This window comes from Saccopteryx bilineata, chromosome 1 (assembly GCF_036850765.1).
Source record: "Saccopteryx bilineata isolate mSacBil1 chromosome 1, mSacBil1_pri_phased_curated, whole genome shotgun sequence".
Taxonomy (NCBI): Eukaryota; Metazoa; Chordata; class Mammalia; order Chiroptera; family Emballonuridae; genus Saccopteryx; species Saccopteryx bilineata.
In genome coordinates, this window is record NC_089490.1 from 139,919,329 (window position 1) to 139,939,587 (window position 20,259).

The following is a 20,259-nucleotide window of genomic DNA, read 5'->3' on the forward strand; positions in this document are numbered from 1 at the left end:
TAAGTAATTATTATTATATGCTTTAACTTGCTGTAACTCTGCTTTATAAATTTTATAAAGTAAAGTTACTTCCCTACTTTATAAATCACCATTACTGTGGAACCAGTGGGCGGTTAGAAAATTCTACTACTAACAGAGATACAAAAGTGGGTGGTAGGTATAAAAAGGTTGACTACCCCTGTTCTAGAGGAAAGACCAGCTCCCAGTGAGGACAGAATAGGCCACATCTAGTGGCCCAATACTAACTTTCCCAGCTCTACAGGACCTGCACTGTCCCCTGGCACCTCAGGAGCCACCAGAGACTCCCCTTCAGCTGTCACCTGGTAGCCCCTGTGCCCATCGGGCATAGTTCTTCCTGCAGTGGTGCCTCAGGCTGTGTGGCCCATCGCTCAACTGTGTCTGTGCTTGCTCTTGGCTTTGGAGTTCAACACCTTGTGGTTTAGGGACATACGGGAAGGGGGAAATGCCTAAACAAAAGCAGGTGCAGCGCTCATAGGGCAGCCAAGGCAGGAAGAACAGTGACAGTTACAACCTTCCCTGATGTGCATCAAACCACATAGACATTCACGGACTCCTTGTGACATATTTCACACACAAAAAGGTAAGAATGAGAAAAAACAAGGTGGAGCCTGATCTGTGGTGGTGCAGTGGATCAAGTGTTGACCTGAGTGCTGAGGTCGCCGGTTCAAAACCCTGGGCTTGCCTGGTCAAGGCACATAAGGGAGTTGATGCTTCCTGCTCCTCCTCCCTTATCTCTCTTTCTCTCTTCTCTAAAATGAATAAATAAAAATATTTTTCAAAAACCCAAAAGGTAGAACCACGGTAAGAAGAATAGGGAAGATGGGAAGTGGTGGCAGGGATCCTGTGTTTTCAGGGGGAAGATAAGTATTTTAGTTTTTGTTGACATGTCAGTGGCAGCTACCACATAATGGTGCTGCTCCCAGGAGTAGAGGAGTCTACCCCAAAGTGACACTAGTCAATGTTTAGGGACATTTTTGATTGTCACAACTGGAGAGGGAGCTAATGGCATCTGGTGGGTGTAGGCCAGGACGATGCACAACACCCCACATTGCCCAGGATAGCCCCCAACATAGAACAGCCTGGCCCCAGATAGCAGTAGTGCTGAGGCTGAGAAACTACATCACAAGAAACAGACTAATTTCCAAACCAGCTGAAGAAAAGAAAACCCCACAAAACAAATCTTTAACTGAAGTCAGCCAAGGAAAGAACCAGTGCAAAGAAAAGACCTCATGATGTGTCCATGTGCATTTGGAATGATCTCACTTTGTCAAGTCCTCAGACCTGCTCTTGCTGCTTCCCCACCAGTCACTGCCTGCCTGGTCGCCCCCCTGCCCTCCCTCCCCACAGGCTCCTGTCGTCCCTCCCCTCTATCCTTACTCGGTCCCACATTTGTCAGCAAACCCGTTTTATTTATATGGCCCTTGGCATCTTGGCCATCGTGTCCAGTGCTCTACAGCCTCTCAGTTCCAGCAGCTCCATCTTTTCTGTTACCCTTCTCTTTCTCCTCATAGCCAGAGGAGAAACCTGTCTCAACATCTTCAAAAACACCCTGATCCAAAGATGGTCCCCACCTCCCCTGCCACCATGCTGCTTGGCCACAGCTGCTTGTTCCCTTGCACACAGCTCCTCCCCGCAGCGAGAAAGGGGCTTTGTGAGGAACTGATTGCCAACCCAAGACCCCTCATTCCCTAGTTGAACCATGTTGATTAGGGAGCATGAGGGGTTTGAAGGGTGCCCAGCACCGGAGAGGGAAAAACCCAGACTTCCTGCCACACACAGTCTGATAGGACAGCTGGGAAGAGCAATATGGACCATGGCTTAGACAAAGATCACTTTGCCAGTGGCTTCATCCGTCTGGCTGCTATAACAAAATGTTATATAGCCTAGGTGGCTGACAAAGGAAACTGGTTTCTGTCTGGAGGCAGGAAGTCCAAGATTAGGGCACTGCCATGGCCAGGAGAGGACACACTTCCAAGTTGTAGATGCCACTTCTCATATAGAGGATGGAGAGGGGAGCCAACTCTTTGGCATGACTTCTTTAAGGGCACCAATTCCATTGTGCAGGCCCCACCCTCAGGACCTCACCAGATCCGAAGCACCTCCTCAAACCCTACCTCCTGACACCACCGCATTGGCTTTAGAGTTCAACATAGGAATCTTGGGAGTTGGGGGAGACATCAGTCCGTAACAGCCTAGGAGATAAGATAGCCAGGATCTAGGCCCCCCACAATGCTGTTGTAAACTACACAAGCGGAAAAGGCAGAAGTCAAAGTAAGGCAAAGACAATTAAGATCTTAAGGGAACACTAGGGATTATCAAAAGTCATCTGGAGGTAACAATTTCCTAAGAAGACACAAGAGACTTGAGTTTGGGTCTGGTCTCCCAGGTTGAAGGTAGGTTCTCCAATTAAGACCTGCCTGGGGTGCTCTTGGTTCCACCCCTTAGAGTCCTTGGGAATTTCAGCCTATAGACCCTGTATCCATCTCCTCGGTCAGACCCCAGCCTAGCTTCCTGCCTGAGGTCTCCCTCCATCTTCCCTCATGTGCTCAAACACCCTCTATGACTCCACATTGCCAGTTGGGGTTGCTGCCTAACAACCACCCTCCAGAGAATTCCCAGGCCTCAGTGGTTTTCCCCAGTACCCTGGTGGGGTCTTTCCCTCTCTCAGTTGCCCTCCAGAATTCCTCCCCTGGGCTTCACAGTGTAATTTTAGATGTTTCACATTAAGAGCCAGAGCAGAATAACCCATCATGTTGCCTGTCCCAAGTATAGCTCTCCAGGGTAGACTCAGTCTGGGAATCTTGACTCACTCCTCCCTGGAGGTGCACGAGGCCCATTGCACACGGGGGCTGGAGGGAGTTGCGTGAAGAAGCTGCAGCTGCTTCCGTGTGGGTCACACCTGTTGCTGTCTTGCTGGGGCACAAAAAAGATTCCTGCTTCCGTCACTCAAGAACACCTCACCTCTCTACGAGGCCTGCTGATTTGGGCTACAGTGTATAGAATGATTAAGAGAAGGGAAATAAATGGAAAACAATCATGTAGAGATGCCCAGCTTTACAAGGGATTACAGGAAGATGTGACTAAAACAGCAAGGAGGTACCATATGACACCCGCAAATGGGGAGTCGGAGGCCACCTGCTAGGGTGTGGCCCGAACCCTGCACAACTGTGGGTCCCTAAGTTCACACAACTGCGGTGGGGAGTAGTTTGGCAGTACCTGGACGAGGTAACGCCACAGCTGGCTGGTCCCTCAGGAACACAACTTAAGAGTCTCCCTTGTGGGTGTAGGAGCCAGGTGGCAGTCACTGTGTTATTTCTGACTGCAAAAAGCTGGCCAGAAATAAGTAAATGGGGTTAAATAGTAAGCAAATACCATGTCGCTCACTACCTACACACAAGGCTCCCAGTTCCTCCCTCTGGTTGGCATGCCCTGAATGCCATGGCTACTGTGAGACACACCTCCGGTGGCTTCACCCTCCTGCACTGGAAGATGGCAACACTCACACCCAAGACCTCATCTAGCTGTGGACTGGAGCCCCCAACACGTGAAAGACAGGGTGTAAGAAACCTCAGACCGGGCTTGAACAGGACGTGGCCCAGCCTGACTGGCAGCCCCAAAGGCAGTGTATGCACAGGATCTCTGCAAAGAAGCACAATGAACTAATCACAGGCATCCCTGCAGAAGGAACTGGGAGACCCACCTACTTGAAAAATCCTTTCCTGCAGTTTGCATTTTCTAGAAAATTATAGTATAAATTAATTCAAACATTTAGCCTGAACAGGCAGTGGCGCAGTGGACAGAGCGTTGGACTGGGACGCAGAGGACCCAAGTTTGAAACTCGAGGTCACCAGCTTGAGTGCGGGCTCATCCGACTTGAGCATGGGCTCACCAGCTTGAGCAAGAGGTCACAGACATGACTCTATGGTTGCTGGCTTGAGCAAGGGGTCATTCGCTCTACTGCAGTCCCCCAGTCAAGGCACAGATGAGAAAGCAATAATGAACTACTAATGTGCTGCAACAAAGAATTGATGCTTCTCATCTCTCTCCCTTCCTGTCTGTCCCTATCTGTCCCTCTCTCTAACTCTGTGAAAAAAAAAAAAAATTCAGACAATTATATTCTTAAAAAGTTTTATTTATGACTTTATTCAAAAAGTGTCAAAATAACTCCAACCCTGTTTTTAGTTCACAGTAGGTGGGCATCAGAGCTAAGAAAAAGGCATGGGCAGGAGGAAAAGTCATTTTAATTTTTATTAAATATACTCTCTTGGCACAAATCTTTAAAATATATAAACATTATATATAAACAAAGTGTCTTCATGGCATCAAAACAGCTCCAGACCAGGACAGGCAGCAGGTGGGAGAGGGATATGACTGCAGAGGGTGCTGGCCCAGCTGTGTGTAGGGCTGGGGGTGGGGTGGGGATGGCACTGCCAAGTTCCACTGGGCTGGGAGCCGCTCTGGGGAGGCACACAGGCCATCAGGACCTAGAGGACACTCCTGCTTCTGCCCAGCCTGCAGCTCAGATGGTGCTGCCCAACCAGCCCCCTGGTCTCACCTGCCTAGAGTGTACCCATAGTCCTTGATGTTCTCTCTCGCCCTTGGACCCCCATCCTGTCTCCCTGCAAGGGGTGCCCCTGCCCCTCCTGTGTGCTGGGCAAGGCTGGAAGAGGAGGATAGCCATCACAGGCTGTTTGGGCCCCTGGGGACAAGAATCTGGAAATGATACCAGGGCAGGTCGCTGGACACATGCAACGAAGGTCACTCCACAAGTCCAAGGCAAGAACAGACCCAGAACAAAATAAAGTTAGGAAATGAAAAGTCATGACTGGAAATGCATGTGGAGCAAGCACACAGATCATGTCATACACATGGGGCTGGGCCAACCTTGTCCTGGAACCAAATCAGGAAGGTTAGAAACTCAAGGTCAGCCAAATTTTAAAATAAAAAAGCTACAAAACTCTAAATGTCATTAGAAAGGGGTGTTTCTGAGTCCTTGTGACATCCAGGGGCCCCAGGAAGTTCTCTATGAGATCAGCTCCCTGGAAGTGCCTGTGGTAGCTCAACTCTTCTGAGCTTCCCACCCCAGGCCATACACTGTTGCACCTCCCATTTGGGAAGGATCAAAGCTGCCAGGCACCCCCATATACTCCATTCATGGAAATCAGACAACCCTGTAAGCCTTAAATTGCTTTGTGTCCAGGCCCAGTGCCTCTCAGGTGGGGAGGCCTCAAGGATGTGCCAGATGCTACGGGTTCTCCCAGAAGCCACTGGCCTGTGGGTAGAGGGTCAGGACCTGGGGTACCACTTCTATGGGTTCATCTGTAGGGTAGGCAACAGAGAGGAAGACTGGTTCCAGGGTCCCACCTTTGTGTGAGTCACTATCAGAATAACACTTGGAGAAGGCCACTGCCCAGATAGGCTCTGGCAGAAGGCTCTGGGGACTGAGGAATCATGTCACTTGGTAAGTAAAGGCAGGACAAGGGTGGGTTGGGGAGGGTCAGGGCAGACCACAGGCTGCATTATAGCCACAGCTGAGCAGGAGACTGGTCCCATTGTGGACAGGGAGGCCAGGCCTCTCCCACACTCTCTGGCTCCTCCACCCTGAGCATAGACAGGGGCCAAAAAGGGGAAGGCTTAGTCTGGCTCTGAGCCCAGTGGGGACAGGGTCACTAGAATGGGAGCGTGTCCAAAGACACAGCACCAGGAGGTGGTGCTGGTCACTTCCCCATCAGGGCATTTAGGGGACCACCTCCTGGAGGCAGAGCCAGCCCCAGGTAGGAGAGGAGAGAGGTGACAGGCTCTCCCACTTCCCAACACTGCACTTCAAGAGCTGCTGGCTTTTCTTGTGGACCTATGGGCACAGAGCCAGGCCCCCTGGCCCACCTGCTTGTTTCACAAGGCACTCCCACGTGGCTCTGGGGTAGAACCAAGCACCCCCTCACTCCCCAGGCTCCAAACATTAAGGGTCAGCGATCCTCGGTCCTCAGTGTGCTGGAGCGTGGCTCCCTGTCCCAACAGCAGCCAAGTGTGTACCCCTAGCTCTGCAGGCGCCGCAGCAGGATCTGCATGAGGTCAAAGGTGGTAAAGCTGATGCCCACGGCAATAGGGCCCTTGAGCCAGTTCATGCTCAGGCCCTTGTAAAGGCCACGCACGGCGCCCTCCTCCCGCACAATGGCGCGCAGTGTGCTGACGATGGAGGCGCGCGCGTGGCCTCTGACGCCCGCTGTCTGCATGCGCCTCCGCACCACGTCCAGCGGGTATGAGGCCGACTGCCCGATGAGGCCTGCGCAGGCCCCGAAGATCATGCGCTCGAAGGGGTAGGGCTGCCGATGACCGCTGTACTCTGCAGGAAGGGTCAGGAGGGGCTGTGAGGGCACTGCTAGGGAGCGCACCCCACAGCCAGACAGCGCCGCACCATGTGCTCCTGCAGTCCCTGCATTTCAGGACCTGACGGGGTGTGTGAGTGTGTGTGTGTGTGTGGGGGGGGAGTGTCCCCTGCGCCTTCCCACCTGGGACACTTCATCACCTCTTGGTTATTTTTTAAAACTGAGAAAAGGATTTTTTTAAAAGACAGAATAGCACCACAAATCATATAACCAAGTCCGAAGACCCAGAATAAGCTTCCATTGAATTACTCCTGTTTTCCCTCTAGTAAAGACGTCAAGGGTCCACAACCCCTTCCTAGCCATGGTCCCCTGTGCAGAGGCCTGAGAGCAAACAGAACATGAACATCCAGCACTGCCTCCTGGTTCCAAAGGGACCGAAGATGTGCACCCCATCAATAGGGGTTCTCCAAACATGGGCTGTAAATTTATAACTAGGAATTAAACATGGGGAGACACTACTGTTCACTCATCACTTGGGAAAACATCAGGGCCCCAGGGCAAGTGCAGCACCCGAAAGAATAAAACCAAAAAAGGGTCTGACACCCCCACGAGGAAGCAGTCCTGGATGGCCACTTATCACAGAAAATCTGCAACCTGCCTAATTGCCCCTCTTCTGACCTTCCCCGGGGGGAGGCCCACCCAAGGGCTAACTAAAGGGATGAGCTACAGGCTCATCCTGATACTACAGAAGAGACTCAGTATGAGCTGAGGCACAACTGTATTACCCAGGTGGGAGGTGACTCAACTCTTTTTTTTTTTTTTATAATTTTTTTTTAAAATTTATTCATTTTTAGAGAGGAGAGGGACAGAGAGAGAGAGAGAGAGAGAGAGACAGAGAGAGAGAGAGAGAGAGGAGAGAGACAGAGAGAGAGAGAAGGGGGAGGAGCTGGAAGCATCAACTCCCATATGTGCCTTGACCAGGCAAGCCCAGGGTTTCGAACCAGCGACCTCAGCATTTCCAGGTCGACACTTTATCCACTGCACCACCATAGGTCAGGCTCAACTCTACTTTTTATAACCAGGAAACAAGCCAAGGCGTTGTTCCAGCCACATATAAGTGCACAAGTATTCCCAACCATGGAAAGGAAGCGGCAGGCATTTGGGAGGGTGGTGATAGTTCTAGTCTATACTTTTCAAATCTTTCAAAATTACCAAAACACAAGAGAGCATTCCTCCTCCATCTAGGATACTCACTGGCTTTGTGTAGATGCCTGTGGTTGCACAAGGGACCACCAAATTCTGGGCAACACACTGGACTTTATAAGGCTGCTTTTAAAACCAGGCATTAAAGGTTGTGAGTCTGGATTACTCAGGGGTGGCCTGATGTCATGTGTCTTCTCTTGGTTCAGACCTTGAGCTCCCAGCCTGCCTGACCCGAGGTCTTAGTGCCTAGCCTCTATCTGTGTGACTGGTGGGTGCTGCCCGCGCCCTCCTCACCTCTGTGCAGGCTCTTGAGTGTCTCATATGTGAAGAAGCTCAGCCCAGCATAAGGGATGACCCCCAGCACCGTGGGCGTGAAGCCATGGTAGAGGGTCTTCAGCCCCTCTTCCCGGGAGATGCGGATGAAGACGTGGAAGATGTTGCTATACCTGCCAGGGCAAAGGGATTGGTGGGTGCTTTGTGAACTCTGCACAGGGAGGGCCACTGCCCTAATTCTCTGCTACTGCATCACAGTGGGGGGAGGGCAGGTCTAGATGCTGACAATTTCTGTCTTTGAGGAACATAATCTCCTCGCAAAAGTTTTGGCATCAGAGGGGGAAATGGGTGCCCAAGGCCATATTCTGACTTCACCACTGGGATTACCAGGGTGCTCAGCCCTTGATTCTCATTCCTGTGCGTTTTTAATGCATCTGTGACCATTTTATGGAAGCTTCTAGTTTGATGGAAGCAGAATCAACCCCCAGGCATAAAGAACTTTTTGGAACAGCTGCAGAATGCCACGTCTGGCCTGCCCTGCCCCCTTGTACCAGGCAGGGTCTACATGGCTGGTGTTGACACTATAGCTTTCTCTGTGGGCTAGACACAGAGGCCCAGACCCAAACCCAAGGGGATGATAAAGGGATTCAACCTGGTGGCCCTACTGGACACAGAGGGTTGGTGTGAAGGTCACCACGGTGGGACTCACATTTCCTTCGGGGTCACAGCCATGCGAGCGCGGACCAGGTCCAGGGGGTAGGTGAGTGAAGCAGCTGTGGTTCCAGCGAGTGCCCCTGCGAGAAGGCGAGGCCAAGGGGGCAGGGCTCTGAAAATGGGGAGAAGGGGAAAAGGAGAAATGGTGAGACCCCAAGGCCTGAAGGAGGGAAGCCCAGCCCGAGGCCCACAGGGCTGTGTTGGGGAACCAAAGACAGGCAAGTTGGCTTCCTGGTAGCTGAGTAGCTGGGGCCTCTCGGGTGGACGATTCAATCAATGAGAGATAGGGACCTTCCATTGTGGCCTTCCTGGGACCTGGGTTCTGACATGGTGAGCATGTGAAAGAAAGACAGGAGAGCAGGGGGACAGGAGACAGTTGAGCAGGTTGGAGGGGCAGGGGCCTCACTCTCCGCGGAAGCCGTAGTAGTGGCCCAGGACTCGCTTGTACTCCTCGTGTGCGCTGAACTGAATGGCGGCATAGGGCACCACGCGCACCATGGTGGCCGAGTTCCCGCGCCACAGGCTGAGGAAGCCCTCGTGGAGGTAGGTGAAGTAGAGCAGCCGGAAAGCCTCCTGGAGGGGGGGCAAGGTCAACACATCTACCTGCCTCTTTCCCACTCCACCTGTCCTTCTCCTCCCCACTCCGTGAACATCTCTTTTTACTTCCTCCAGCCCTGTACCCGCGGCCCCACCTTACCAGTGGCAGTCTCTGCCCACCCCCAGCTCCAACCCTGGGAATTGAAAAGTGAGAAGGGAAGACCAGGTTTGCAAAGCAGGCTCAGAACCCCACACAGAGAGTGTTTTGTTCATGTTTGTCTGGTAGACTAGCTTTTAAAAATATTCTTTGCATACAAGTGTTTTTGAAGATTTTGGGTAGATACCCAGTAGAGGGCAATGTCATCCCATTAAATTTAACTTTTTAAAAAATTTATTTATTGATTTTAGAAAGAGAGGAAGGGGGAGAAAGAAACATCATTGATCTGTTTCTGTATGTGCCCTGTATATTGGGGTGATGCTCAAACCAATTTAATTTTTTTTTTTTTTGTATTTTTCTGAAGCTGGAAATGGGGAGAGACAGTCAGACAGACTCCCACATGCGCTCGACTGGGATCCACCTGGCACGCCCACCAGGGGCGACACTCTGCCCACCAGGGGCGATGCTCTGCCCCTCCGGGGCGTCGCTCCACCGCAACCAGAGCCACTCTAGCGCCTGGGGCAGAGGCCAAGGAGCCATCCCCAGCGCCTGGGCCATCTTTGCTCCAATGGAGCCTCGGCTGCGGGAGGGGAAGAGAGAGACAGAGAGGAAGGAGAGGGGGAGGGGTAGAGAAGCAGATGGGCGCTTCTCCTGTGTGCCCTGGCCGGGAATCGAACCTGGGACTTCTGCACGCCAGGCCGACGCTCTACCACTGAGCCAACCGGCCAGGGCCCCAATTTAATTTTTTTCTTTTCTTTTTTTTCTTTTTAGAGATTGAGAGATAGATAGGAAGGGAGAGAGATGAGAAGCATCAATTCTTCACTGCAGCATCTTAGTTGTTCATTAACTGCTTATTCATATGTGCCTTGACCAGGGGTTCCAGCCCAGTTAATGACCCCTTACTCAAGCCACCAACCTTTGGGCTCAAGCCAGCGACCATGGGGTCATGTCTATGATCTCATGCTGAAGCCAGTGACCCAGTGCTTCAAGCCGGCAACCTTGGGGTTTCAAACCTGGGTCCTCAGTGTCCCAGGCCGACACTCTATCCATTGTACCACCACCTGGTCAGGCAATTTCTATTTTTATTTATTTAAAAAAATAAATAAAATATGTTTATGTTTTTTAAGTGAGAAGAGGGGAGATAGTGAGACAGACTCTCGCATGCACTGACCAGGATCTACCCAGGAACCCCCAACTTGGGCCAATGCTCAATTCAACTGAGCTATCCTCAGCGCTTGAGGCCACTCAGCACCCGGGGCCAACACTCGAACCCGCTGAGCCACTGACTGCAGGAGGAGAAGAGGAAGAGAAGTAAATGGTCGCTTCTCTTGTGTGCCCTGACTAGGAATTGAACCTGGGACAGCCATATGCCAGGCCGACTCTCTATACACAGCCAACTGGCAAGGGCCCATATATTTAATTTCTAAATAAAAAAAACCTTTTTCTTCTTTTATTAAGTAACACCTGATCTGTTTAAAAAAATCAAATATGAAAACGGGTTTAAAATGCCAAGTCCTGCCTGACCTGTGGTGGCGCAGTGGATAAAGCGTTGACCTGGAATGCTGAGGTTGCTGGTTCAAAACCCTGGCCTTGCCCAGTCAAGGGACATATGGGAGTTGAAGCTTCCTGCTCCTCCCCCCCTTCTCTCTCTCTCTCTTTCTCTCTCTCTCTCTCCCCCCTCTAAAATGAATAAATAAATAAAATTAATTTAAAAAAATGCCAAGTCCCCTCACCACCACCACAAAGACAGGCATCTCCTGTCAATTCCCAGGGTGGGCTTCATCCAGGCAGAGCTCAGGGTGCCAGGATAGGTGATCCCAGCCCTGGGGCCTGTCAGGGGAGGCCTTGGTCACCTGGGTTCCTGGGGACCATCCTGGGGGGAAACCAGAGGAGAAAGCATCACCCCCAACTCTCCCCTGCCCCCGCCCAGGCCTCCATGGCCTACTGTGAGCCCAGCAGGCAGTTAGTGACAGTCCCAGAGCCAGGAGTTGGTGAGATAGTGGCTTACCTTGGCAGAAAATCTTTTTGAAGACACTGAAAATAAAAAACACAACACAGATCATTAGATGTGAAGGACAGGACACCCCCAGTCTGCATGGCCCCCACTGCAGGAAAGTGATCTGAGCGGGGGAATGATAGCAGCCCCTGAGAATGCTCTCCCCAAAAGGGCTAAGAGGGTAGTGTCCTGAGCAGGGTCATTCTCCTCCTAGGAACCTCCTCACCTCCTGTATCTTGCCCCTCTGCATGCCACCTTGTCTCCAGGCAGGGGGAGATGAACTGCCATATGACCCCCAAGACAGTGAGGGGCTCCCATGTGGCCTGTGGAAGGACATGCCCTGGGGTTCCCACTCAACCAAACTCCTTCGGGGAAGGTATCAGAGCCATTATCTGTGTGGGGATCAGTCCAGGAGCTCAAAATCCCACAGGACAAGGCCAGGAGGTCTCTGTCTGGGGTCTGCCCTTGCTTCTCAATGGCCCAATATAGGAACCCCTAACCTGCCTCTCTCACCTTCCCTAGCTGCCTGGCTCACTCCCCTGTTCCTTTGTGCACTGTCACCAAGGGCTGGAGCCATGGGGGCCAGAAGGATCCAGAAACACAGGTCATGAGGGGTCTGGGTCTTGCAGCCTCCCCTCCTCACTTCCTGAGCTTCTGCTATATTCCTGGGACACCCCTGCACTTTCATCTGCATGCCTGTAGAGTAACACACAACTCTGGATAAAAACGCAGCTGACATGGGGGAATGAACATAGAGAGATTAGTTCATGCCTTCCCTTCCAACAGCCTTAGGGAGGGGGTTGATGTTATTGTCCTTGTTCTATTTTTTTTTTTGTGTGTGTGTGTATGGCAGAAACAGAGAGAGTCAGAGAGAGGAACAGATAGGGACAGACAAACAGGAAGGGAGAGAGATGAAAAACATCAATTCTTTGTTGCAACACCTTAGTTGTTCATTGATTGCTTTCTCATATGTGCCTTGACCAGGGGGCTACAGTAGACCGAGTAACCCCTTGCTCAAGCCAGTGACCTTGGGCTCAAGCTGGTGACCTCGGGGTCTCGAACCTGGGTCCTCCACATCCCAGTCCGACGTTCTTATCTACTGTGCCATCACTTGGTCAGGCTGTCCTCGTTCTATTGATAAGGAAACTGAGGCACAGAAAGGCTAGGGACCAGCTCAAGGAATTGGGAGGGCTTCTCTTCCCAAAGAGCAGAGGTTCTCAGGTTGTGATCACACTCCTGCTTGGCACCAAGCAGGCACTGGCCACGGTCGGCAAGGTGGAAAGGCTTTATCTTCAGGGGACCCTGTGCCTGCTTAACCGTAAGGAGTGGGAGATGGTTTCTTGAACTGTGTCCCCTAAAAAGACATGTCCATCCTGACCAGGCAGTGGCGCAGTGGATAGAGCGTCGGACTGGGATGCGGAGGATCCAGGTTTGAGACTCCGAGGTCGCTAGCTTGAGCATGGGCTCATCTGGCTTGAGCAAAAAAGCTCACCAGCTTGGACCCAAGGTCGCTGGCTCAAGCAAGGAATTAATTGGTCTGCTGAAGGCCCATGGTCAAGGCACATGTGAGAAAGTAATCAATGAACAACTAAGGTCTCGCAACAAAAAACTGATGATTGATGCTTCTCATCTCGCTCCGTTCCTGTCTGTCCCTATCTATCCCTCTCTCTGACTCTCTCTCTGTCCCTGTAAAAAAAACCACAAAAACAGACATGTCTATGTCCTCATCCCCAGTCCCTGTGATTGACCTTATTCAGAAATGGAGCCCTGGCTGGTTGGCTCAGCCGTAGAGCATCATCAACCCAGCATGTAGAAGTCCCTGATTTGATTCTCGGTCAGGGCACACAAGAGAAGTGGCCATCTGCTTCTTGACCCTTCCTCCTCCCTCCCTCCATCTCTCTCTCTCTTTCTCTCTTTCTCCCCCTCCTGCAGCCATGGCTCAAATGGTTCAAGCAAGTTGGCCCCAGGCACTGAGGGTGGCTCCATGGCCTCACCTCAGGCACTAATGGAGCAGCAGCCCAGATGGGCAGAGCATCAGCCCAGTCCAGGGTTGCTGGGTGGATCCTGGTTAGGGTGCACATGGGAGTCTGTCCCTCTGCCTCCCTGCCCCTCACTTAAAAAAAAGAAAGAAAGAAACAAGGCCTTTGCAGATGTCATTAAATTAAATAAAGACTGTACTGGAGTAGGGTCAGCCCTAATCTAATGGTGGGTGTCCTTATAAGAAGAGAAGAGGACACAGGCACAGAAGGCAAGGTAGAGACTGGGATGATGCAGCCACATGCCAAGGATGCCTGGAGCCCCCAGGGCTGGAAAAGGCAGGAAGGTTCTTCTCCTAGAGCCTCCAGATAGAACCAACCCTGGCTTCTGAAAATGTGAGAGAATAAATTCCTGTTCCAAGCTGCCTACTTGTGGTTCTGTGTAACGGCTGTCCCAAGACATTAATAGAGTTTCTAAGTGCATTTAGGAGGCATTTAAAAAACCAATTTGCAGGGCAGTTTGGGGGGCTGGGAAGGAGGGTGACTGCCAGGCAGCATCTCTATTACAGATGGATGGAAGCACAGACAGTATTTACCTTGGAAGATGATTTTGGTTCGGTCCAAGGGAGCTACTGCTGTTTTGGCAAGAGCGCCAGCCAGAGCCCCAGACAAGAGGGAGCTGAGAACTTGCCTATGATCGCTCTGCAAAACACACACGAACACACAATCTGTTGTCAGAGAGGGCGGGGAGGGGTTTGCTCCCTGGGGCTGGCACTGCAAAGATCACCTTTCCTCATCCCTCCACGCCCCCCTTCCAGGGCTGAGATGCACAGTGGCTTGAATGTCAATAGGCCCTGGGTGAACAGTGGTTGGTCTAGAGACCACTGAACCTTCACAGGGTACGGTGAAAACTTCCCAGGTAATAGGGACCATCCACGTGAGAGGTGATGCACTGTCTGGGCCATCCAGTGAGGTTCTGTGTTCGTGGAGAAAGCCCACAATGAGACTGACTCCAAACATAAGAGTCACTCCTGACCCATTCCACTCACATGCCTTGGTTCTGTCCACCCAAGTATGCAAGACTCTTGCAGTGCAGTGTTGCAGGGCAAAGTCACGAGGGCCCTCAGGTGGTAGGAGGACGGGCAGGGGGTGTTGGGCAAGAGAACTCTGCCAGTGCCAGAGAGGCTCCTTTCCACATCTTTCTGTCAAGACTTCAGGGAGTGGTGTCTGTGGCTCTTCAGCCAGATGAGGGTGATGGTGATGGCGGCTGATCGCACCCCATGTTCCCAGGGCCAGCCTCGGGCCAGTGCTTCCCCAGGCTTTCGGAGGCTCCCCAAGCCCTCCTTGCACTGCTCTCCTTTCTTCCCTCAAGTGTCCATCTGAGCCCTGAGCAAGCACATTGCATTGGAGACTCCACTCCTCCAACTGACTCTCACAAACAAATGCAGAAAACACTTTAGAACGTTCTAGACTGGAGGTGCCCCCATCTTTCCTCGATCCACAATGAGCAAGAATGGCGAGAGTCAAGTCGTTCAATGATCCCAGGAACCCATGAAGTGCCACACTGACGAGGCGCCCTGAGAGGCCTGGGAACATGTAAAGCAGGTGGGGGCCCAGCTCCCATGGGGCCCCCAGTCTACAGAGAGAGCAAGACATGAACTAAATCTCCAGATAAAGGTGCAGTCACCAGTCCACATGGGAGCCCAAGGAGGCTGGCTTTTGCCCAAAGAGACATGGAGCAGCATGGAAGGTAGGCCATCTTCATTATGACCAGAGAAGCAGTGGCCCCTGCAGTAATCAGGATGGAGTAGTAGAGGCTGAGACCAGAGAGGATGTGACCAGGGGAGACCATGTGGGCATCAGGGGGCATAAAACTGGCAGCCTTGATGAGTGTATGTGGTGGGGCTCAGGACAACCCCTCACCATGTTTGCTTAGCTGAGCAGTGGCCCAGAACCCTGATTTTGGGCTCTGTCCTAACCACAGTGACCATAGGATGGCCTCTCTGGTCTCCCATTCCTCATCTCTGACTCACTGAGTGATGTCTCCTGGTTCAGGCCCCACTCCCAGGTCCTCTCTTATGTGTCCTAGGTGCTACCAGGAGCTGTGTGCCCTGCAGCCTGGCCCCATCCCTGTATGATTCCAGCTCCTTTGCCTTCATGCTTGGCACCCCCTCCACCTGCCTACCCCATCCCTCCCCAAAAGAACAAGCTCTAGGGCAGTGCCTTTCCTCCCGTGTTTCTGCGGCAGAGCTTCACCAGAGGGTTCCACCTGCTCCTTGCTTCACACGAGGACTCTGACTTTTATGGGCCCCACAGCAAGCTTCTACTTGTCTGGTCATGTTGGCTTTGACAGATGTGGATGTCAGGTGCCAGAAAGCTCAGTTGTACTAGCACCAGCTACCTGCCTCAGTTTCCTTTCTGTGAACCATGAGCAAAGAGAACATGCCACAATAGCCCATGAGCCTGTGGGTGGTAAGGGAGAAGCTGGTGTGTCCTTCATGCCTCCTTCAGCAGGTTACTTGCTGTGCAATCCGTGGTTCTTACAACTTCAAGGCCAGTTCTGTGCATCTGGGACACATCCTTAAACCCTGCTCTCAAGGTGGCTCCCAGACACTATGTGAGTCCACCTTCTGCCTCAGCAGAGAAGGCTGCTGCTGCTTCCAGCAATGCTTCCAATGCCTCTTACTGACCACAGCAGTTTATTCTTTGAAGAGCTCTGATAGGTATCACCAAGAGGTCAACGTGTCCCTGTCCACCGCATGGAGGGATCCTGCAAATGAAGTGCGAGGCAGAGAGTCTGACAGAGGATGTGGGCCATCGCAGATGAGCCACATGCCTGTGAGCATTGTGAGAAGACTCTCGGCTTCTTGACCAAAGAAACAGGATTTACAGGGTAGCTCCCACATCAGGCTGATCAAATGGACCAAGACTGATGTCAAGTGTGTGCCCAGAGGAAGATGGGCACTGTGTGTCTGGGAATAATAGACAGGCCTTTTTCTGGGATCCATCCAGTCAGTAGAGGGGTTGAGTCTACCACTTGCTCTACTGGGAAGTTCAATAAACTGGGAGGGACACACATAACTGCTATAGGCTCACCCTTGTTGCCCCACATGGTGCGGTGACAGTGGCCCCACACACACGGCCCATAAACCAGTCCTCCTACCTGCTTGGTGCTTTGCAGGGCCACCTGGAATTTGGGAAAGGTCAGGAGGGTTATGAGGATTACCACCTCAGCTTTTGAGCTTGAGACTTTGAGATCTACCTGAGATGTGCCCTAAGAGCTAGGATGGGCCCATCAGGGCTTTTCTTCATGACTGACGCCGAGCTTGCTGATTCTTTTATGTTCTCTACTCTGAGTGAGAAAAAGGGCTTCTGACATCCCAGCCAATTTTGGGTAAGGCTTTGGTTTCTTGCCAGGTGGCTGGGGAGCTGAATTCACATCACAAATGGGGTAGCCAGCATCTCCCCCCATGGTGTCACACCAATGCAGTCCCACTCATGTGTGGGGCAGTGATCTGTGACGGGTGTACGTGCACAAGAGAAAGACCCATGAGAACACCCATGGGGAGGCCAGGTACTTGCCTTTGAAGAGACAGGCGAGGGCAAGATGGCCTCGGCATCCTCACACAACCGCACCGCACCTTCCTTCACACCATTACCCATTCCAGGCTGCTGGGGACAGTGGAGAGTTGGTCCTGAGGAGCAAGAGGGGACACGAACCTGGTGAGAAAGGGCCTCACCCATCTGCCTCATGCCCTAGCCATCTGAAGCCAGAAATGTCTGAGTGTGATTTTCCTAACCTGGTGCTTGTCTCCTTGCAGAAGGACACTGCACCAGCATCCAGATGCCACAGTCCCCTCTGCAGATGGCTTAATCATTTACAAAAGACTTTTTGATGGTCACAAACAGGCCTCTGAATCACCTGCCTTTTAACTGGGCAGATGGGCTCAGAAAAGTTAAGCAACCACAGTGAGGTCACAGAGTAGGAGGCAGGGGGCATAGTAGACTGTGAGGCACAGATGTGGGAGGGCCCACCTGCCCAGAGCCAAATGCCCACTTGTCAGCTTGGACCTGAGCCTCTGCCCGCAGAAACAATTTTAGAAAATTAATCTTTTTTTATTATTATTAAGTTAGAGACAGGGAGGCAGAAAGACTCCCACATGCGCCCCAACCGGGATCCACCTAGCAAGCCCACTAGGGGGCGGTGCTCTGCCCATCTTGGGCCACTGCTCCATTGCTCCAAATGGAACTATTTCAGCGCCTGAGGCAGAGACCATGGAGCCATCCTCAGAATCCGGGGCCAAATTGCTTGAACCATTTGAGTCACGGCTGTATGTGTGTGGGGAAGAGGGAAAGGGGAGAGAGAAAGAGGAGGGGAGAGGGGGGAGAGAGATGGGGGGAAGGAGACAAGTGGAGAAGCAGATGGTTGCTTCTCCTGTGTGCTCTGACTGGGTATTGAACCTGAGACATACAAACACAAGGCTGACCCCTCTAAGCTGAGCTAACCAGCCAGGGCAGAAAATCAATTTTTTTCTTACTGAGCGACTGCCTCCCCTTTGCAGCCGAGCTTATAGCAAAGGACCTTAATACTTGAGGATTCTTTGTTGTAAACCCACATTTATCTTCCAACTGGAAGCACATGCAAAGCTCAGCAAATCACAGTGAGGAGACCACAAGGAAGAAAGGGTGAAGGTCAGGCATCACAGAGATGCCACTCTGCACCAATGTCCTTTGAGGTCTCAGTTCCCACGCTTTAAAATTACCCAATAAACCAAAATACTTTCCTATAAAATGATGCAAATAATGCATATATGTCCTAAGCAAGCTATGGAAACCTCTCCAGCCCTCTGGGTCCTCCCAGGCATTCCATATCAGTGTCAGTGCAGAAGGTTCTAAAAAGCGCAAGTGGAATTCTGCTCCATTCGCCCTCTGCCCCTGTTTCCTACTCAAAACAGGCCTGGTTCTGGAAGGAACAACTGCTTTCAGGATGGAGCAGGAAACATGTATGAGCCTGGAGCACCGTGAGGTGCCAGGGATAAACCAAAATCAAGGGGGTGCGATTACGGGACATGGGAATTGAGTCAAGTCAGCTGGAACAATCTGAGCAACAAAATCAATAAAGCAGTACTAGATTATAATCCAAAAAAGAAAATGTCCTCAAGTCTACACTAGTATAAAGGAATGATTGAAGAAATAAGTAAATGGGCGAGAAGAGACAAATCTCCCATCAGAAGAATCCCAAATAATTTTGCAGATGTCCCGCACTCCAGGAAGGGGAGAGGGACTTCCTACCCTTAGATGTGGGCTATAAATTGAAACTGCCTTCCAAAGGGTAAAGGAAAGGGGGAAGAGAGAAGCTTTACAGATAATCTGACAGATACCACCTCAGCCAGGGGATCAAGGGCAACATCACAGTAAAAAGTCACATTGATGTCTATTTTGTTGATTTTAGAGACTGAGTAAGGAAGAAAGAGACAGGAACATCAATCTGTTCCTGTATGCGCCTGACCGGGAATCAAAGTGGCAACCTCTGTGCTTTGGGACAATGCTCTAACTAACTGAGCTATCTGGCCAGGGCTGGGATTGTTTCTTAAAAATACCTTCAGTTGGCCCTGGTTGGTGGCTCAGTGGATAGAGCGTCGGCCCAGTGTGCAGATGTCCCACATTCAATCCCTGGTCAGGGCACACAAGAGAAGCAACCATCTGCTTCTCTCCACTTCCTTCTCCCCCTTTTCTCTCTCTTCCCCTCTCACAGCCAGCGGCTCGATTGGTTTGAGTGTTGCCCTGGGCACTGAGGATAACTTGGTTGGTCTAAGTATTGGCCTCAGGCACCGAGGATAGCTTTGTTGATTTGAGCATTGACCCCAGATGGGGATTGCCAGGCGGTTCCTGGCTAGAGTCTGTCTCTCTACCTCCCTTCCTTTCACTAAAACAAACGAACAAAAACACCCCCCAAAAACCTTCAGTACAAGGAAAAATCTGCAATTATGAGAGGCGATGGATGTTAACTAGACTTACTGTGGTGAGTCTCAACATACACAAATATAAAATAACTATGTTGTACACCTAAAACTAATATAATGTTCTATGTCAATTATATCTCCATTTTAAAAACGAAAAAACAAAACAAAACAGCCCCATGCTTCAGGTAAGAAAGACAGTATACATAGGGTCAAAGGGCAGACCATGCATGATGGTGGAATTCTCACTGGTGATCTCTATAGCAACCAGCCAGGGTGCAAACCACAGCCCCTATAGCAATCAGCCTAAAACGGTTGGGACTTGGTTGGTGACTGTGGCCTCCCTAATTTTGGCTCTGCTTTCAATTCAGGACCAACCAGAAAATGCAAACATACCCCCTAACCAATCACATAGGCTTTCCCATGCCAACAGCCTTCAGTGGGGGCCCTAAGCCTTCCCTTCTCCACCATAAAGCCCTCTCTTCTCAGCCTGCCTTGAGTCTCTTTCTGCCCAGTGGAGGAGTGGCAGCTGGCTCCCTGGCTCTAGCAATGTCTGAATAGCAGGCTCTGTTCTTAGTTGGGTAGTCTTCCGTTATTTCTACAGGTAACTTAAATGAGGAGATTCCACAGAAGCATGTTGGGGGCACTGGGAAGGACACACATCGCTTCTGAGGAAGGACACACATCGATTCCTGCCCAAAACACAGTCTATTCATGAAAAAACACTGGATAGACCACACTGAAGCACACTACAAATGACTGACAAGTTCTCAGCAAATGTGTGAAGGTCAAGGAAAGACCGAGGAACTGTTGCAGATCGAAGACTAAGGAGACAGAGGACTCAGTGCAAGTGCAAGCCTGGACAAGAGCAGGAGCATTAGGGCAAAACTGGGGAAACCCGAAATCGGTGCGGAGTGTTGCAGGAGATGCTGGAGATGATTCTCCCTGTACTCCAGGTGTTTCATCTCGAGAAGCAGCTGATGTAGAGGGTACAGGATCTGCTGCAGGCCTGTACCTACAACAGGAGTGCTGCATCAGTGCAAATTTCCTGGTTCAGAAAACTAATGTGCTGGCACAGATGCTAACACTGGAGGAA

General features: G+C 51.3%; 1 protein-coding gene across 1 annotated transcript in view; it reads right to left on the reverse strand.

Annotated features, from left to right (window-relative positions):
* Positions 1-4,250: 4,250 nt before the first annotated feature.
* The window catches only part of SLC25A42 (solute carrier family 25 member 42), a 30,441-nt gene continuing 14,432 nt past the window's right edge, over positions 4,251-20,259 (reverse strand). The window contains exons 2-8 of the mRNA XM_066268523.1: positions 16,786-16,898; positions 13,800-13,905; positions 11,240-11,265; positions 8,944-9,110; positions 8,533-8,649; positions 7,845-7,996; positions 4,251-6,364 (exon numbers count right to left, since the gene is read on the reverse strand). Of these exons, the coding sequence (XP_066124620.1) occupies positions 6,057-6,364; positions 7,845-7,996; positions 8,533-8,649; positions 8,944-9,110; positions 11,240-11,265; positions 13,800-13,905; positions 16,786-16,866 (957 nt within the window). The 5' untranslated portion in view covers positions 16,867-16,898 and the 3' untranslated portion in view covers positions 4,251-6,056. The remainder of the gene's footprint in view (positions 6,365-7,844; positions 7,997-8,532; positions 8,650-8,943; positions 9,111-11,239; positions 11,266-13,799; positions 13,906-16,785; positions 16,899-20,259) is intronic.